Raw genomic sequence first — 15,789 nt, 5'->3', positions numbered from 1 at the left:
TGATAAAGAATATCTCTTTGGTTTTGAGACTTTAGTCTTTGCAACTTCAGGGATCTTATCTATGCACAATCAGCTTGTAACACTCCAAAGAGAAAGGAAAGCTTGAAATCGCATCATATGACCCCCTTTAAACTATTTAAAAAGATAGTACAGGAAAATAATCAGTGAAGCTGCTCTTATCACATAATTGTAATTTTTTAAATTCATTTTGACAAGACCCATCTGTTTAACAATAATGTGTTCAGCCAAACTAAAGTAATGTTTAAACAAAACCTTTTGTCTATTGATGTGTTGATAAGAATGGACAAGAGTGAATGATGCATTTTATACATGCCCATAAAAATGTATTAAATATGCATGTTTTGTGTATAATGAAAAAAAAAAGTTTTGAACAGCCAGTGGTTAATAATGTGTACTTGAGTGTGTAGTGCATGATATTGTTTGTCATGCTAACTTAGAAAAAATTATTGCAGTTTATTCTAGACATAAATTAACAAAAACAGGATGTTGTCTGCAAAAAGTCACCAGTGTAAGATGTTGTTTCCAGAATATTTGAATCTGTTGAATCTAATGTGGTGAACCTAGAAATGCCCAATAAGTGTGAGAGAAATTCATATATATTTGATATCTTACACCACATATATCATAATTTAATATTTCACATTCACCAAAAAGGCAAATGGGCATAGAAGAAGTTTTAATGTGAACTCTCCTGACCTCTTTAGGAAGCTGGACTGTGATATTCGGATTCAGCTGCCACAGGTGTCTAAAGAGCATTGTAAAATTGAGTTGAATGAGAACAAGGAGGTAATTATATTGTTGTTAAACTATAAGTTAAATTTTTTTTTCCTGAATAACGGTTTCTTGTGCAAATGAACGCATGACATGCTATTAATTTATTCTGACTTGTCTCTCGTTTAAGCTCATTTTGACCAATTTGAGCTCTGTGAACCCCACACGTATTAATGGACAAGTTTTTAATCAGTCGAAGCGTTTAAAGCAAGGTGATCTCATCACAATCATTGATCGTTCTTTCAGGTGAGTCAGATGTTTATTACTATTTTAATTCTGAAAAAAAAATCTTTCGGGGGGAATCCTTGTTTGCTAGAATAATTTGCTGTTTAATTTGTCAACATGTCAGGTTTGAGTACCCACCTCCTAAGACACCGAAGAAGAGGCTGTCCACACCTGGAAAAGACAAAGCAGTTCAAGTGTGTATTTGATGCGAGACAGTTGATTTTTTTTTTAATTAATTAATTTTTTTTTGATAAATTTTGGTTATTTTTTCCTGTAGGCTTTGCAAGAGCAGCAGGAAAAAGGCACACCTGTTCCTGTGGAAAAGAGAAAGTCAGAGCATTCGTTTGGTTAGTGATTGAGTGATTTTTATTCTCTATAATGTTACTATTAGTAGTAGTGTTATAATAATAATATTGTTAATTATTGTTGTTGTACTTAGGGATGGGTCACGATTTTCGATTCGTTGATTTAATTATAGAATATCTAATAGGTTGTGCGATTGTCTAAAAAGAATTACCCATGTTTTCGTGCTGATGCAGTGGTGACATTCATTTATAAAAAAAAAAAAAAACAATCTCTATATCCATTAAATCCGCTCTAAATCCGTTAACATGGGCGCGGAAAAGAATACGCTCCGCATACATATTGTGCAAATGGAGTTGGTGTGTTCTCTGCAGCTGGACTAATTGTGAACGGATTGTGCTCCTGTCTTCATCCCGAACGAATTAATGAAACAAAAATTTGTTATAAAGACAGACGTTAAAATTAATGTTCACATAAGTGCCATCATTCAGGCTGTTCACAATATGTTTTAACCCATTTAGACCTAGCCTAAAGTCATTATGGCTTGAGGTGATATTCATGGATGAATTAATCAAACTGTTTTTATTTTTGATTGGTATGAATGTTTATGCTCATTTTTGAAGTGGAAATGCCCTAGCCTTATGAGCAGTTGATTTATGCTACTTATTTCAGCACTTTACAATCATTATATGGCTTGAGTTAAGAGCCTATTCCCTAATGAAAACTGTTTGTTATCATACAGATTGAAAGCATGAATGGTCTCTCTCCCTCTCTCCAGGGGCGGATCTAGAAAATAATTTTTAGGGTGGCATGGGGTCTATTGACACTTTTCCACTGCGTGGTACGGCTCAGCACGGTTTGCGTTTCCACTGCAGTTCAGTACCGCTTTAGAGTGGGCTGGATTATTCACATGTCATTATAGTTGCGCCGCCTCTACTACCACGACTCCTAAAAAAACTTTTTCATTCCGCGTCGCCCCATCAAGCTCTCGCTGGATCCGCTCCTCTGCTATCAACAGAGGAACGTCTGTTCTTCCACAACAGACAACAAAACTTCTTGGTTGTTAAAAAAAAGGTGCGCTCGTTCAAAACAGTTGCGTTCGATCCTTCGCTGGCTGTGCTGATTTAAATCTAGCGGTTCTTTTGTGTTTGTGTCGCAAGTTCAGTTCTCTCCGGCCAATCCGTGATCAGCAGAGTTTACACGTCACGTTTTGGTAACGGTACGGTTCACTTGGAACCCCAAACGAGGTGGTACTAAAAAAAGTACCAGGTACTGTACCCAGTGGGAAAAACCCCCAAAAGGGAGCCGCACCGTGCCGTACCATGCAGTGGAAAAGCGCCATATGAGGGGTGGCAACACCAAAGCAAGCCCCCATGCATAGTTTTTGGGGATTTATGGTCTGACATACACAGTTGTTCACAAATATTGTATTACCATTAAGTAATCATCTATGCTGTTTAAAATGAAAAATAAAATTTCTATGTCCATCGTGGCACCATGTCAATACACAATATAAAAAAATTTCAACAGGTTATAAATGTTTCTGAGCTTGTATTACTAAATAAGACATGCAGTTCTATTAAAATTACATAGGCTACTTAGATGGTATAATCACATTTAGTGCAAGTTTAAGAGCAACAAAAACTTTTGAATTTCCTAACATTAGAAAGAAATACAATAATACTAAAGCACTGAGACTATTTGATTTTGTGTTATTAACCGAGGTGGGAATGTCTGTAATCACCCAGAACAAACTCTTATCAACCATATACTCTAGCAACACCCCAGCAACTGCATAGCAAGAGCCTAGCAACCACCCAGAATATGCTAGCAACCAACTAGCAACACTTTTGTAAACATCTAGAACATCTAACTGACCAAACCATTTACGCTTTATTAAACGAGACTTTAAGACAAGCCAGCATACATTTGTCTTTCAAACTTTTCAATCTAGGTATTACAGTTTTTCTTACAGGTTTTTTTCAAAACTTTACACGCAAATCCAAGAATTGCACACACAAAATGCTAAATGCCTCACATCTCTTGCAAAATGAAGCACTGCATTCGAAATATCACAAACGCATCTCAAAAGCAAACATTTGCAAACACCTTTGCCATAATATTAATTCCTGTTAGATTTTTGTGTTACAAAGAGAATTGTGTGTTGTGTTTTATGAAATTGAAAACTGAGTCAAAGGCAGAGAATTAGAGTATGGTTTTGCAGATTTGGTGTGTGGTTCTGCCTTTTGAGTGTCAGCTTTCAAAAATTGTGTGACAAGTAAAGATTTTGTGTGTAAGCATTTGAAAAAAAACTGTATATGCTTACAATTCAAATACACAAGATGACTTTCCTGCCCAGTGAACACTGAGATTAATAACACTGTAACAAAAAAACTACTAGGATTCAGGAACTATTTTTGCAGCTCAATGTCTATTACAGTATACATTAAATTACAGATACATATGTATAATTCAGCAATGAACTTTTTGGGGGGGGAAATCATTTTTATTTTATATCAGTGATTGTCATGTTTACTGTATTTACAGATACTTGTTTAAAAGATGGGTCAAATTTGCCACCATCTGTGGAACAAACTGTTGAGACTGAACCAGAAGATGGCAAACTTAAAAAGGACAGCATGTCACCGTTTTGTGAGCTTTACCAAATGGTCAAACAGGACCTTGCTGCAAAATCGCCATGGAAGTCTGAGCTACCAAAAACACCTCTTGCAAGAACTCAGGTTGGTCACGAGAAAGTTGCCGCTGCAGATGTTAAAAGTAGTCAGAAACAGGTCACAACCCCATCTACCAAGAAGCGAAGATCCTCGAAATCCAATTCTGAAGATACAACTGGACCAGCTATACCTCAGAGCTCATTTAATGCAAATGTGGAAGAAAACCCCACTGACGATGTGCCATCTATAGAGTCCACCACCCCCTCAATGACAGAGAAATGTGTAACTCCTGTCTCCCAGAAGAATAGAACACCCTTGAAAACACCTCAGAAGTTCAGTGCTGGTGAGGTAGTCCAGCAAATTCTTTTACAGCCACTGCCTGAAAAGAAAACTCCTAAATCCCCAAAAGGAAGGAGAAGTGGTGGATCACAGGATCAGAGCCTTGTTCATCAAATGCCTTCAGTCCAGCCTCAGACTCCAGGCCCAAAGGATAACAACACTGAAGTGAAGATGTCACCTAGAACATCCCCAAGAGCAAATGCTGGCAAAAGGTTTCAATTCCAAAATGTTCTGCCTGAAGTTACAGCTACCACATCAGCTTCTAAGAAGGAAGGTGAGATGGCTTGTTTTTCTTCTTATAAATAGAACTATTAGTAACACATTATAAATGTCTGCATGCCATATGCACCATTTGTCATTTAGGAAAATGCTGCAAATGTGTGTGGCTATTTAAGTCATATTCATCATACTTTTGTTTTGTCCTACAGATGACACTTCAGTAAATGAGCTATTTGATGGTAATGAATCTCGCAATGAAGTAACCGTTCCAAAAGTAAAGAAAAAGCGAGTGTCCTTTGGTGGTCAGTTGAGTCCAGAGCTATTTGACAAATGCCTGCCCCCCAATTCCCCCCTTCGCCGTGGGGCAACCCCACGACACAGTTTGGGTCCTTCCCAAAAACCCCAATCTCTCTTACAACGAGCATCCACCATTGGTCTTTTGGTAATGCTTAAATCCAGCTTTTTGAGGACTATTAAATCTTTGAAACTTCTGAAGGTTTTTAATAGTTTATTTTTTTCTCTTCCCTTTTTTTTAGGCTCTTCGACTTAAAGAAACCGTTTCAGAGGCTCAAAAAAGTTCTCCAAAGAAAGCTTCACCCAAATGGACACCATCTCTAGTGAAGACTCCATCACCTGCCAAAAGGTCACTGGGTACCAAGGCTACAACTCCATCACCTGCCAAAAGGTCACCGGGTACCAAGGCTACAACTCCATCACCTGCCAAAAGGTCACCGGGTACCAAGGCTACAACTCCATCACCTGCCAAAAGGTCACCGGGTACCAAGACTACAACTCCATCATCTGCCAAAAGGACACCGAGTGCCAAGGATAAAAATCCATCACCAAAACCTCAAAAGTCACCAACTGCTTCAACCAAAGCACCAACACCATCCTCTACTCCTGCTACACCCAGGACACCTGCATCTGCTAAGAGAGCATCAGCTTCAGCGATTGAGGCTGTGGGTGACATGTCTTTAACCGAGACACCTCTGGCGCAGGGAAGGTTTTCAGTCTCTCGTATAAATACTCCATCACCTGTCCAGGACCAGGGGACCATGTCTGAACCACAGTCAGCCATTGCAGAAGACATGCCCCAGAAGTGTGTAACACCAAAGATACACTTAAGGAGGAAGAGCATGAAGTCTTCTGCAAGAAAAACTCCCAAAAGTGCAATTAAAAGTGTTCTTGATGTCATTCGTTCAAGACGCAGTGGAGCATCACGGGCTAATCTAAAAGGTGAAACATTTAAACTGGTTATATTCATGTTTTCCTGTTTAGAATACTAAATCTCTCATTGTTGTAAATATCTTTAAAAAAAAATTTGTTGTTCCTTTGTTTTAAGTGTTGACCTCTTGGGCTGATATTGTGAAGTTTGGTCAGACCCAACCTCAAACAGAAGTTACAACTAAGAAAAAACCTACAAAGAGCAGTATAGTGAAGAGAACTGTAGTGATAAAGCCCAAGGTAAAATACAGATCATCAGCCTCAAATAAATGTTTTTGTTCTGATTCATTGTTCAAATATCTGTTAATGGTTTTATTCATTGAATGGCTCATTAATTTGTGGCTTTAATACAAACTGCATTTGACTGTTGGTTACCTATGCAGACACCTGCACAGAGGCTGAAAGATGATGTTAGCACTGGGCATGCAGCATCTCCAGTCACCATTGTTGTTGGCAAAGCCCATATGAGGACTAACCAGTCTGTTGCTGCTGCACCTAAAATAGTGCCAAACATAGCACTATTCAAGAAGGACATGAAAATGGATGAGGACTTGACAGGTTTGTTCAATGTTGAAGAGAACAATATATGTAATACGTTTGATTAAATTGTTAGTTCAAATTCTATATGTTGTATGTGTATTGTTAGGTGTTGCAGAGATTTTCAAAACACCAGCCAACACCAGGTCTAAGAATAGAGTTCTTTTGAATAATGAATGTCCAGAGATTCCTCTGGATGAGGTTTCAGTGATGAAAACACCAGAGGAATCAGGTAAGTGTTTCAGACTTGCGCCATAAATTATCTATTGTGTATTGTTTTGATATAACTGATTTCATGCTCTTGTTTTTCTCTTCCTACACAGGTGAAATGTTGGTGTCGCCATTAAGTGTGGTCTCCACTGCCAAATCTGGTCGCTACAACAATGAAGCAGTAACACGACTACTACTGGACAACCAGGATGGTACTTTGTTGGAAGTTTCTCAACTCCCTGACAACTCTATTGAGACAAGTTGCCATGACATCATTCCAGATGTAGAGATACCTTCTAATGTCCAAACAGAGAAAGCGGCTGCTGCACCTGAAACAGTAGTCAAAACCCCAAAACAGAAAGCTGCACCATCCTTGTGCCTCACTGGAGTCAAGCGACTCATGAAGACACCCAAACAGAAGGCTGAACCAATTGAGGACTTAAGAGGAAAGCTGCTCAAGACCCCCAAGGAATGTAAACCTCCCCAGGGTGAAAGTCTAGAAGGCATTAAGGAACTCCTAAAGACTCCCAAATACAGGGGAGCTCCAGTAGAAGACATGGTTGGAGTGAAAAGAGTGATGCAGACTCCAAAAGAGAAGAGCAATCCTGTACTCTGCGCATCTGGTCTTCAGAGGCTTATGAGAACACCCAAAGAAAAGGCTGAGCAACACGAAGACCTCACTGGTGTGAAAGAACGGATGAAAACACCGGAAATAAAGGAAGACATAGTGGAGAATCAATTACGGCTGAAAAGATTGGCGAAGACACCTAAACAGAAGAGAAATCAAGTTGAAGAGAATCTAACTGGTGTTCAGCAACTGATGAAGACCCCTAAACACAAAGGAGAACCAGTTGAAGATCAAATGGGTATACAAAGGCTAATGCAGACTCCCAGAGAGAAAGTTGAACCTGTAGAAGACGTCTCTGGTTTGAATCAGTTAATGCAGACTCCCAAGTTAAAAGGAGAACCTGTCAGCAGGCAGTTTGAAATCAGTGAACTGATGAAGACCCCTCGACTTAAAGAAGAAATGGCAGAGGAGTCCACTGGCCTTAAAGAACTCGAACCAGAGAACAGCTCTTCCCTGACAACAGAAAGTAGTGTGAATGAGCCTACCGAGGTAAATGGCAAAGTTAACCCATTAAACACTCACACCATGCTTACCCAGGCATTTGGCTGTCAATGGGAGATTTGTCACACTGCTTGCTTGCATTGTAGATATGTAAACCTTTGGATAGATGCTTTACACTAAATATTCCGTAATGGTTCAGTTAATTTAAGTGAGTGAAGTGACATGTGGCCAAGTATGGTGACCCATACTTGGAATTAGTGCTCTGCATTTAACCCATCCAAAGTGCACACACACAGCAGTGAACACGCACACCGTGAACACACACCCGGAGCAGTGGGCAGCCATTTTTGCTGCGGCGCCCGGGGAGCAGTTGGGGGTTTGGTGCCTTGCTCAAGGGCACCTCAGTCGTGGTATTGAAGGTGGGAGAGAGCGCTGTACATTCACTCCCCCCACCTACAATCCCTGCCGGTATGAGACTCGAACCCACAAACTTTTGGGTTACGAGTCCGACTCTCTAACCATTAGGCCACGACTTCCCCATTCTTTGTTTTAAAAAAAGTAGTCTAGAATTGTTTTTATTTCCTTCACATATAATTAATTAAGCCTTGTATATTTAATTTTTAGATACAAGAACCGGTGGAAAGTGGCTCTGCATTCATGCCAGCTGAAGGAGAGTTAAAACTGGGTAATGCACATTTGTTCTCATTGTAATCTATTTTGTTGTTCTCAGTCCTAAAATTTGGGAAATTAGGTGAAATGACAAACAAATAAGAGAAATGACAGTTAACTATTTGGATTACTGAACTCATGAAGTTGTCTTGACTTGTAGGTTTGGATATGGAATGCGACAAAGAAAATGTCTATCAGGTTGAAACCATGGAGACTGAAGTTTTAAAATCTGTGGATTTCCAGTGCACAGCTAAAGCAGTTGAATCTAATCAGATTCATCCAGAGATTGAGACTGTAATTCCCCAGGAAAGACATCCTGACCAGATTGAAGAGGAGACTGTTTCAGTTGATGCTACTGATGTCTGTTCTTCTGGGGCAGATAAGAAAACCCAAGAGCAGTCTGAAGAAACTGCATGCGTATCTGGTAATACCAACGCAACAGTTGAAGCTACCACAACTTCATCCACTGCTGAGCAAGAGGAGCTAATCAAGTCTCCACCTGCCAGCAAAATTCAGCGTGGCACTAGAGGAAGAGCAGCACAGAAATCCAAAAATGGTAACAATGAAATGGCCAAAGCACCTGCTGTGTTGGCATTAATTGAAGAGGAAAATATGAGTAGTCCACTTCCCGCTACTAGGGGAAGGAGAGGCAAGAAACTTCTTGAAGTTCCAGAAATCACTGCCAGCCCAGTTAGAAAATCAGCCCGTGGTAGAGTTCCCAAGCACAGCTTTGTGGAAGAAGAGGCAAAGAATACTGAGGCTTCACAAGTGCCTGTAAAGTCCAGGAATACTGAGATGCCAGACTGCCTGCCTTTCGTTACCAAAACCAGGAAAGGAAGAAAAACTAAGCAAGATGGTGCTGATGCTGCAGTTGCGTCCACTCATGATGCAAGTGCTGTTGACCCACAGTGTCCAGATGCAAATGAAGAGCAGGTCCAAGCCCCTCTTGTGAAACCTGGGAGGAGAAAGAAGCTGGATAAAACCGAAAGACAACCTTCAGAAGAACTTGAACAGAAAACAACTGAAATTGTTTGTGAGGAAAATGCTGTTGCACAAGAGGATGTCAAGTTGCAGACTTCACTAGGTACTGAGACTATCTCTGCAACTAGAGCTAGGAGGGGAAGGCCAGCAAAGAAGGAATACTTGAAAACCGAGCCAACCCCTGCTTTGGAAAGCGAAATTAAAAGCACTCATGCTGTTGTAGTGGCTGAGAAGCCAGTGATACCTGTAGCAAAGTCAGTGCGAGGAAGGAAAGGTAAAAAAGAAACTGTCAAGGACCAACCCTTGGATGATGATGATGTCATGGCTGTTTCCAAAACTGTGGCAGAGGCCAATGTTGACCATAAAGAGGAGCCTGAAACTCCTGTGGTCAAGTCTGGTAGAGGACGAAAAACCAAACGGCAGAAACCACAAATGGCTGAAGAGGTTGTTAACCAGCCTGCTGTAGATACCAGCACACATTTACCTGTGACTGAAGAACACACTGAAACAGTGGTAAAATCTGTGAGAGGGAATAGGAAGACAAAGCAGTCAAAGGAGACCGTTTCAGTTGAGGCTGAGGAGAACGTTGTCAGCCCGGTTGAACAAGCAGAGACCCCTGTTGTGAAATCGGGTCGAAAAAGGGCTGTTAATGCAAAGGAAACTGAAATAGTGGCAGACGTTTCTGTCAAAAGAGGTCGCCGTGCTGTTGCAGACCCTGCACCACCAGTTGCTGTGGTGTCTAGCCGTGCACGTAAAGCAGTTGTCAAGGTAGAGTCTGAGGTTACTGAGGATGTAGCTTCATCAGAAGAGCCAGTTAAGCCTGTTAAACATACCAGGAGAACAGCAAAAGCACCTGAATCAAAGAAACAAGAAAATACCATGATACAGGCCGGTTCTGAGTTTGTTGCTGCTGAGAAAACACCAGGTGTTGCACTGGAGAAAGTGGAAAGAGGAAGCCGTGGCAAAAAACTGAAGGATTCAACTAAAAACATCCCTAACAACCCAATCAATGAATCTGCTACAGCTGAGGAAGCTAGTAAAATAAAACCCTCAAGAACAGTTAACTGGAACCCAGATTTGGTCGTCTGTAAAGACATTGAAGAGTCTGAAACTTCTACAGATGTAAAAGAGCCACAGCTGAAGAAATCCAAAAGGTTGGGCAAATTACCAGCTGAGATGACCTCCACAGAATCAAATCAATCAACTGATCTGCAATCCAGAGGCCGCAGAGGGAGAGGAGCGAAAAAAGAAGAAATTCCCATTGAAGAGACTCAAGAAGAAGCTCAGATAAACGTCAAGCCATTGAGAAGAGGAAAGGCAGTGGCTCCTTCTGCGCCCAAATCAGAGCCCACTGATAGTAAGACATCAACTCCCCTCAAAAGAAAAAGGAATGAGGTGATTGAGGTAACGGATGAGTCCGTAAATAATCACCCTTTGCCGAAGAGAAGAGGCAGAGTAGTTGAAGTTGCAGCAGAGGTCTCCAGCAAAGAGAAAACGCCTGAAGCTGAACCAGAAAAGGCTGAGCCTACTCCCAAGAAGACTGGAAATAAAGCTACAAGAGGACAGAAAAGGACAGCCCAGGAACCAGATCCAGCACCTGCTAAGTCTGTTTCAGGTAAGCATAATATAAATACTGTCCTCAGTGTTTTCCAGAAGGGTTCAAGAACTTTACATTGGGGTTTAGTATGAAGAAGTGTGTTCAATAAACCTAATTGTGCATCTTGGGACTATATATATTAAAAAAAGCTTGTGTAGAATTGTGGATTAGGTTCTTTTCAAATATAGCCATATTTTTCAATGAATGTATGATTTTGAGATCCATCTTTTCACACTGAGGACAACTGAGGGATTTATTCAACTATTACAGAAGGTTCAAATGCTCCAGAAGGAAACAATGCATTAAGGGGCTTTCTCTGACAGTGGGGCATGTTAACCCATCCTGTTTCAACATCATTGTTAAAGGGGTCATATGATGCTGCTAAAAAGAACATTATTTGGTGTAATGAAATGTGTTTATGCGGTTTAAAGTTGAAAAAACACATTATTTTCCACATACTGTACATTATTGTTTCTCCTCTATGCCCCGCCTTTTTGAAACGCTTCGATTTTTACAAAACTCATCGGTCTGAAAAAGTGAGGTGTGCTGTGATTGGCCAGCTATCCAATGCGTTATGATTGGCCGAATACCTCAAGCGTGAGACGGAAATGTTACGCCCCTCACATACTGTTAATGCCGTGTCTGGCTGGAGCGACGAGATCAAAACATTAAAACCCATTACAAACGAGGCATTTGTTGCATCCAGTGGGGACCTAATTACTGATTATAATGACTTATACTGTCTTTTTACGCGTTGCATTGCATCGCGCCGCGTAAACATAAAACTCTGTCTGCATTTGTGATCGGAGAAATGACAAACAGCAAGCGCTACTCTACACTGCCCAAAACTCGCGTAGTGGCAAATCCTTTAAATGAAAACGTACTTACGTGAGTCAGAACTGCCGGCATTTTAGTCTAACGTTACTCTCCCAGGATCAGGAAACAGTCCTCCATAAAATGTGCTGCACACATCTGGATATTTGAGTTAAACTGTTCTGGAACAGTGTTGTAAATACAACTTAACCACTGATTTGTAGTCGTGTCCTCTTTTGGAAGACCAAACAAAGTAGTTTCGCTTTCACAACGAAAAACACAGCGGCCTAGCATGAGGGGAAGGCCCGGCTTAGCATACGCTGAGGCTGGGATAGAGTGAGCTGAGGCGGTGGGGTTGAGAACGGCGCGCCCGGTGGATGTGACGAATGAGCGGCAACCACATGTGACGGACCCCGGGCTGGATTCCGCTTTGTCCACGGTGAAAGTTGATGTATTCCCTCAGCGACCAGCACAGATCAGCTCTAGGCATGACGAAGCGGATATAGTCCTCATTTGGAAGACCAAACAAAGTAGTTTCGCTTTCACAACGAAGCACACAGCGTCTTCAGGACATGGCGGCAGCGTCAACAATACTACAGCGAGAATAAAAGTTACGCCTTCTTTCTTTGCGTGAACATTTGGGCGGCGTTATGCAAATCTTCCCACACAGTGATGTAGACACGTGGGGGCGTGTTAGAACGAGCCGTTTTAGGTAGGTGTGGCTGAATCTGAACTTTTATAAAGAATATCTCTTTGGATTTGAGACTTTAGTCTTTGCAACTTTACAGATCTTCTTTATGCCCCAAGAGCTTGTAACACTCCAAAGAGAAAGGAAAAATTGAAATAGCATCATATGACCCCTTTAATCCATGCCACTATTGCTGTGAGCTGAGCAGCCCAGTAATAATTTAATTAGGGAGGAGCAAACCTCCCTTATCTTTTCCTAAAGTTAATGTTTTTAATTTTATTCTAGGTCGCCTGTTCTTCCAAAGTCATTTTGATACGAGTTTATTTAACATCTCAGTCCTCAATCCTGCCAACTAGTGAAAGTAGCAACACTTCCCACCTTAATAGATCCTTTTTAATAATGTTGATTAATTTGGCTGATACAACTGTGAACGTCTAGGTGTAATGGTAACTCCTAAATATTTGAATCCCTGTTTAGACCGTCTTAAGAGATGCTCTGTCATTTAGTTCTGCTGGCCAGACTCCTGTGATCATAAGTGCTCGTGTAATAATGTTTTAGTTTTTTCCTGTAATGTAACATTTTATGTATTCACACAGGAACTACCACTCGAAAAGCAAGGAGTGTGAAAAAAGTCGAGGAAGTAGATGTCCCTACAGAGGCAGCTCCTGTCAGGCGCACCAGGAGGAAGTAAAGCACTGATCTTACAGAGTGGTCTTAATTATCTATTCTCTGTTATCTCTGAAAAAAGTTTTAGTTTTATATGTTTGTAATATTGCATTGTTTTTTTTCTATATGTTTTTCAGTGTAATTTTAGCTGATTTTATCTTCGGGAAAACGGTGTACACTTATCAAATGTGTTTTTTATGATCTCTTAAACTCCGATGAAAGGGGCATTGAAACATAGGCAGGCTTGTTTTTACTTCAAGAAAATGTTTAAAGACTTTCTGCATTTGAACTGTTAACTTCCGTCAAATACATTTATCTTCTTTATTCCTTTTGTATTTTTTTTTTTTTTTAAGAATAAAATAAGTGAGGGGTGCAAAACCAGGTTTGATCTGTCACGATTCTTAAGCCCAAGAGTGTGTTATTGTGCTGTAGTGGTAAGTGTACATGTGACAACGTTTTCATTAAAAAGATTTCTCACCTCATGTTTGATTGCTTTTTTTTAATATATATATAAATCTGTGCCACTTGAAGATGTTGAGATCTTTCGATGTATAGGTTGTAATGCAATGTCAATGAAGGTGTGCCAGAAAACAGCCAGTAGGTCAATAGTACCCTACTTCATGTGTGGGGGGCAAAGCACCTGCAATGGAACACGAAAAACTGTTAATGGTGTATATCCACTACATTCACAGCTGTTAAAGTACCATGGTATGTTGTATAAAATGCTAATAACTTGAACACCAGAATAATACGATATGTACCACAACATAAATGATGTCAAATCATGTTTTACATTGTGCTTGGTGTTATGGTGTTGATGTACAAATCTGAACAGGACGGGTAAAATTAAGATGGCCCAAGCAGTTTTTTGTCTTTTCTGCTCTGGACAGTAGAGCAAACCTGTGGCAACAAAGGAGATCTACCAAAACACAAAGCTGTCAATGTAAAATAAGTTTAGTAATTATACATCCTCTTCCTCATATTAATAATCATATTGATAAACAATGAAAAATCCTGTGGTAGCACCATAGTGCTGAATGATTGCTGTTATAAATGAGCGCAGTGGTGTTTGCATGGCACTTCAAGGTGCTACAAAGGTATTGTGGTATAAAGAGTAAGATGCCCCTTCCACCTTTAATTTTTCTCTTGATTATGTGCCACTGAATGTAATATAAACAGCTTTATTGATTGGCTATACTCTTATTAATCCTTGTCATCTAAATAATTTTTCCGAGACTTGTTCTGTCTGACCACTTTTGAGGTTAAATTATCTTTTATAGTCATTGGATAATCAGTAGATTTTTTTTTTTTGTAATCTGTGCATTTATGTTATGTTTAATAATGATAGGTATTGTGGACACAGTAATTCATTTAGATATGTATGGTTAAGAATGTGTGTTACATTTTAAAGTGAAACCACTGGGTTAGGTGCAAAATTGACACAAAGTCCCAAAAGTATGTTTATTGTATAATTGAATAGCTATTATAATTCATGACGTTATTTAATAATTCAATCGTTTAAAAAAAATCAATCTTTTTTTTATTTTTTTTACAAAGCTTTCAGTGCACAGCGCAGTCTCCGCCTCACCAGCAGGTGGCAGTACGGCGCTCAGCCGCTCTAACGGAGGCGGTGAAGTAATCAGAGTGATCCGTTGAGCGGTGTTCGCGGAAATATTTGAAATTCAACCGAAGCATCGACGGAAGAATAATAGTATAGATAAGTTCATATATATTGTAGTATACCTTATACCTAAGTATACCTGATACATCTGGTATGCTGATATACATTTCTGGAGTATAGTTCTTATAAACCGAGAATCGTCCTCCCGCTGAAGTTTAACGTTATATCGGAGGTATTGTTCGGTGCACAGTTCTCATTTTGTTACTAGCATAAGTAATTAATTTGTTATTCAGTTAACACCATTCATTTCGTAACATGTGTTTATTTCTCGAGAGTTTTAGATATTCGTTGGCGTTTATTTGTGTGCGTGTGTGTTTAAGGCTTATTTCCCTCACGCGTAAACAAGCTACACATTTATATTGCTAACATATTAGGCACATGACACAATTACAGTATAGTTTTGCATAGATAAATTCGAAGTATTGAGTGAGTCTGTCTACTTTTGTTTTTACACATTCATGCTATAATAGACACTAGTTAAAGCTCTCTTGAATCATGAATGTTATCAACATATTAATGTACTAATGTGAATTTTCTCTGTCCTACATATGAAGGGGGTGTTTATAAAGGTGAAAATGAGTCGGCGACCCAGCAGCAGATATTCTGAGATGCCCATGCGTGTGACAGACAGCAGGATGAGCCTGATCAGTGCCACCCCTCAGAAGTACAACCTTCTTCTTTGCCATTTTTGAGTACACATTGATGTGGTTTTGTTGGCCTAAACTGCTTTCAGCAGGTTAAATGAGTTATGTTACAATATATATGACGTATATCAACTTTAATTTCTTTACAGTAAGGACAATGTCTTTGGCAAACTGAACATACCGAAACCCCATTCTACCACATCTGAGAGGCGAACAAGCTTTTTTGGAAAGTGAGTCTGGCAGTAAATGTTGCATTATCATGGTCTTGATTTGACATTGTGCATTGCAATCCTTAATCATGTTATACAGAGTTTTATTAAAGGGGTCATATGATGCGATTTCAATTTTTCCTTTCTCTTTGAAGTGTTACAAGCTCTTGGTGCATAAAGAAGATCTGTAAAGTTGCAAAGACTAAAGTCTCAAATCCAAAGAGATATTCTTTATAAAAGTTAAGAGT

General features: G+C 39.9%; 2 protein-coding genes across 2 annotated transcripts in view; both read left to right on the top strand.

Annotated features, from left to right (window-relative positions):
* The window catches only part of mki67 (marker of proliferation Ki-67), a 16,722-nt gene extending 3,233 nt beyond the window's left edge, over positions 1 to 13,489 (top strand). The window contains exons 6-19 of the mRNA XM_016244755.1: positions 690 to 807; positions 923 to 1,038; positions 1,142 to 1,211; positions 1,295 to 1,364; positions 3,868 to 4,608; positions 4,763 to 4,995; positions 5,090 to 5,789; positions 5,896 to 6,017; positions 6,161 to 6,335; positions 6,424 to 6,546; positions 6,638 to 7,641; positions 8,218 to 8,278; positions 8,423 to 10,858; positions 12,938 to 13,489. Coding sequence (XP_016100241.1) covers positions 690 to 807; positions 923 to 1,038; positions 1,142 to 1,211; positions 1,295 to 1,364; positions 3,868 to 4,608; positions 4,763 to 4,995; positions 5,090 to 5,789; positions 5,896 to 6,017; positions 6,161 to 6,335; positions 6,424 to 6,546; positions 6,638 to 7,641; positions 8,218 to 8,278; positions 8,423 to 10,858; positions 12,938 to 13,032 — 6,064 coding nt within the window. The 3' untranslated portion in view covers positions 13,033 to 13,489. The remainder of the gene's footprint in view (positions 1 to 689; positions 808 to 922; positions 1,039 to 1,141; positions 1,212 to 1,294; positions 1,365 to 3,867; positions 4,609 to 4,762; positions 4,996 to 5,089; positions 5,790 to 5,895; positions 6,018 to 6,160; positions 6,336 to 6,423; positions 6,547 to 6,637; positions 7,642 to 8,217; positions 8,279 to 8,422; positions 10,859 to 12,937) is intronic.
* Positions 13,490 to 14,750: 1,261 nt separating this feature from the next.
* ndc80 (NDC80 kinetochore complex component) overlaps positions 14,751 to 15,789 on the top strand; it is an 8,505-nt gene continuing 7,466 nt past the window's right edge. The window contains exons 1-3 of the mRNA XM_016244760.1: positions 14,751 to 14,860; positions 15,243 to 15,352; positions 15,482 to 15,562. Of these exons, the coding sequence (XP_016100246.1) occupies positions 15,264 to 15,352; positions 15,482 to 15,562 (170 nt within the window). The 5' untranslated portion in view covers positions 14,751 to 14,860; positions 15,243 to 15,263. The remainder of the gene's footprint in view (positions 14,861 to 15,242; positions 15,353 to 15,481; positions 15,563 to 15,789) is intronic.

The sequence above is a fragment of the Sinocyclocheilus grahami genome, unplaced genomic scaffold (assembly GCF_001515645.1).
Source record: "Sinocyclocheilus grahami isolate Dianchi unplaced genomic scaffold, SAMN03320097.WGS_v1.1 scaffold733.1, whole genome shotgun sequence".
In the NCBI taxonomy this organism is placed as follows: Eukaryota; Metazoa; Chordata; class Actinopteri; order Cypriniformes; family Cyprinidae; genus Sinocyclocheilus; species Sinocyclocheilus grahami.
The sequence above is the reverse complement of the archived record's forward strand: the minus strand, read 5'-3'. Positions and strand labels throughout refer to the sequence as shown.